Here is a 2,438-nt window from a genome sequence, read left to right as displayed (position 1 = left end):
CAAAAAAAAAAAAAAAAAGAAGGTATGGCCCCGGCCTGGGGAGGCATACAGCTTAGATGGAACAGTAATGTCCACAAAGTAGAATAACCAAACACACAAGGCAACTAGGGCAAAAGGGCATGTCGCACAGCAGAAAGACAGAGCTAACTCAATGAGGCCACTTCCACAGGGAAGAGAAATACTGCACTTCTCGCGGGGTAGGCTTCCAGGTTGAGCAATCAGTACACCCAAGGACAAGGACAAGCCAGTTGTGTACAAGGGTCAGGAAACAGACTTTGGCCTTGGACTCGGAAAGTGCCAGGGTTATGTAGGAGGCTGGCTGATGAGGGGACATTGTAGTCGGAGCAGCAGCTGGAGCCCACATGCGCCTACCATGAGCAGGTCCCTGCCCTCTGGCTCCAGACTGGGCACAATCTCTCCCAGTCCCTTCCTGGTCCACTTAGGGAAGTTGCCCTTATAGTCAGGCAGCTGGGTGACCCCGGGCCATGTGGCTTCGCTGGGTGTCCCCAGCATACGAAAGATACGAAAGAGCTGGTCAATCTCAGAGTCACCAGGAAACAGGGCTTTTCGAGTCACCTGAAATGGGGAAGAAGAGAAGGTGTGGGGTCTGCCACTTTGTTGTACAGAATCCAATACCAGATAAGTGGCCAGACCCAGGGAGAGGCCTGTCAAGATATCTTTCCCATGGTTGTGCAAAGAATTCTGGCCTCTTTTGGAAGAAGGCTACCTTCCTCAGTCCTTTAGCCAGTACCAAACAACTTTTTTTAAAAAATAGAGATGGAGTCTTGCTCTATAGCCCAGGCTAGAGTGCAGTGGTGCAATCACAGCTCACTGCAGCCTCCAGCACAGGCTCAAGCAATCCTCCTGCCTCAGGACTATAAGCATGCACCACCACACCCAGCTAATTTTTATATTTTTTTAAATGCTGGGGATTTGCTATGTTGCCCAGGCTGGTCTCAAACTCCTGGGCTCAAGCAATCCTCCCATCTCGGCTTCCCAAAGTGCTGGGATTACAGGCGTGAGCCACCATGCCTCAAACACTCTTTAATCCACCTCTAATGGAAGCATCAGTGGGCCCCACCCAACCCCAGGAGGACCCTGCCTGTGGCACCCTGTGGCCATGTGTGCCCCTCTCTCTACCATCTCTGCAAAGATGCAACCAATGCTCCAGATATCCACAGCTGTGGTATAGAACTTGCTGCCCAAGAGAATCTCGGGGGCGCGATACCACAGTGTCACCACCTGCAGGGCAAGGAAACAGCATCACTCAGGGTGGCTGAGTGCATGGGTGACACTCCTCCTGCTGCCCCTCTCTCCTCTTTGTCTCACAATACCTCGTGGGTGTAGGTGCGCAGGGGCACCCCGAAGGCTCGAGCCAGGCCGAAGTCAGCCAGCTTGATGGCACCCAACTCATTGATGAGCAGATTCTGGGGCTTCAGGTCTCGGTGGATGACCCGATGTGAGTGGCAGAAACTCACCCCCTGCAGCAACTGGAAGAGGTAGCTCTGGAGAAATGAGTGCGAGGTGGAGGCGGCTGAGTGGAGGCGCTGCGTGGACAGGGATGGCAGGGACGGGGTGTCACCGCTCCTTCCCCGCCCTTCCCTCCCTACCTTGATGAGGTGCAGGGGGAGCTCCGAGTCTGGGGTGGAGTCCATGTACTTCTTCAGGTCCTGGCTGAGGAACTCAAACACCAGATAAAGCTTCCTCTCGTTGTGCACCACGTCCAGCAGCCTGGCAGGAAGATGGCAGTCAGGATGCTACCTTCGCCATCCCAGCTTCCCCGCCTCCATCCCCAACTCACTGGACGATGTTGGGGTGCTTCAGTTCCTTGAGCAGGGAGATCTCCCTGATGGCAGTGCTTGGGACGCCCTCCATCTCCCTGCAAGAAACAAGGGCACACCCACGGGCAGAGACTTGGGCCAAGAAGGGCACTTCCGGCCAGGGGGATTGGCTTCTGCGTTCCTTATCCCCACAGAATTACCCAGGCCCCAGCAATGGAGACCTGTGCTCCTTGGCATGTCACCCACCAAGCTCCACAGAGCAGGGCCCCGGCGAAGGCTGGTCAGAAGACAGTGAGCTGGGGGAAGGATGGGGAAGGGCTGCCGGGCAGCACCCGGAGGAGTTAAGTGTGGACTCCAGGAAGGACGGAACGGATCAGGGAGCGCCCAGGTTGTGATGGCCCAGGGCGGGTAACTCAGGGGCGGTCCCAGCACTCACAAATCCAGTCTGATCTTCTTCAGGGCCACCAGCTGCCCTGTCTCCCTGTTCTTGGCCTTGTACACCACCCCGTAGGTGCCCTCTCCGATCTTCTCTACCTTCTGGAACACATCCATGGCCACGGAGCTGCCTGGGAAACAGAAGGCGCTGGGCCATTTGTGCCCCACGCCCAGCGCCCCTGTTGCTCCTCCAGCCTCCATGCGGCGCCCTGCCCAGCCCAG

At 56.5% G+C, this 2,438-nt stretch overlaps 1 protein-coding gene across 2 annotated transcripts in view; it reads right to left on the bottom strand.

Annotated features, from left to right (window-relative positions):
- CDK3 (cyclin-dependent kinase 3) overlaps positions 1-2,415 on the bottom strand; it is a 4,997-nt gene extending 2,582 nt beyond the window's left edge. Inside the window, exons 1-6 of one of the 2 annotated variants that reach the window (XM_011982106.1) lie at positions 2,218-2,415; positions 1,802-1,879; positions 1,611-1,731; positions 1,335-1,505; positions 1,141-1,242; positions 373-576 (exon numbers count right to left, since the gene is read on the bottom strand). In XM_011982106.1, coding sequence (XP_011837496.1) covers positions 373-576; positions 1,141-1,242; positions 1,335-1,505; positions 1,611-1,731; positions 1,802-1,879; positions 2,218-2,333 — 792 coding nt within the window. In that variant the 5' untranslated portion in view covers positions 2,334-2,415. The remainder of the gene's footprint in view (positions 1-372; positions 577-1,140; positions 1,243-1,334; positions 1,506-1,610; positions 1,732-1,801; positions 1,880-2,217) is intronic. The other variant, XM_011982180.1, reaches the window with a different exon arrangement.
- Between the last annotated feature and the right edge of the window lie 23 nt (positions 2,416-2,438).

Source organism: Mandrillus leucophaeus, unplaced genomic scaffold (assembly GCF_000951045.1).
Source record: "Mandrillus leucophaeus isolate KB7577 unplaced genomic scaffold, Mleu.le_1.0 Scaffold1, whole genome shotgun sequence".
Lineage (NCBI taxonomy): Eukaryota > Metazoa > Chordata > Mammalia > Primates > Cercopithecidae > Mandrillus > Mandrillus leucophaeus.
This window is presented reverse-complemented; position numbering and strand designations above follow the sequence as displayed.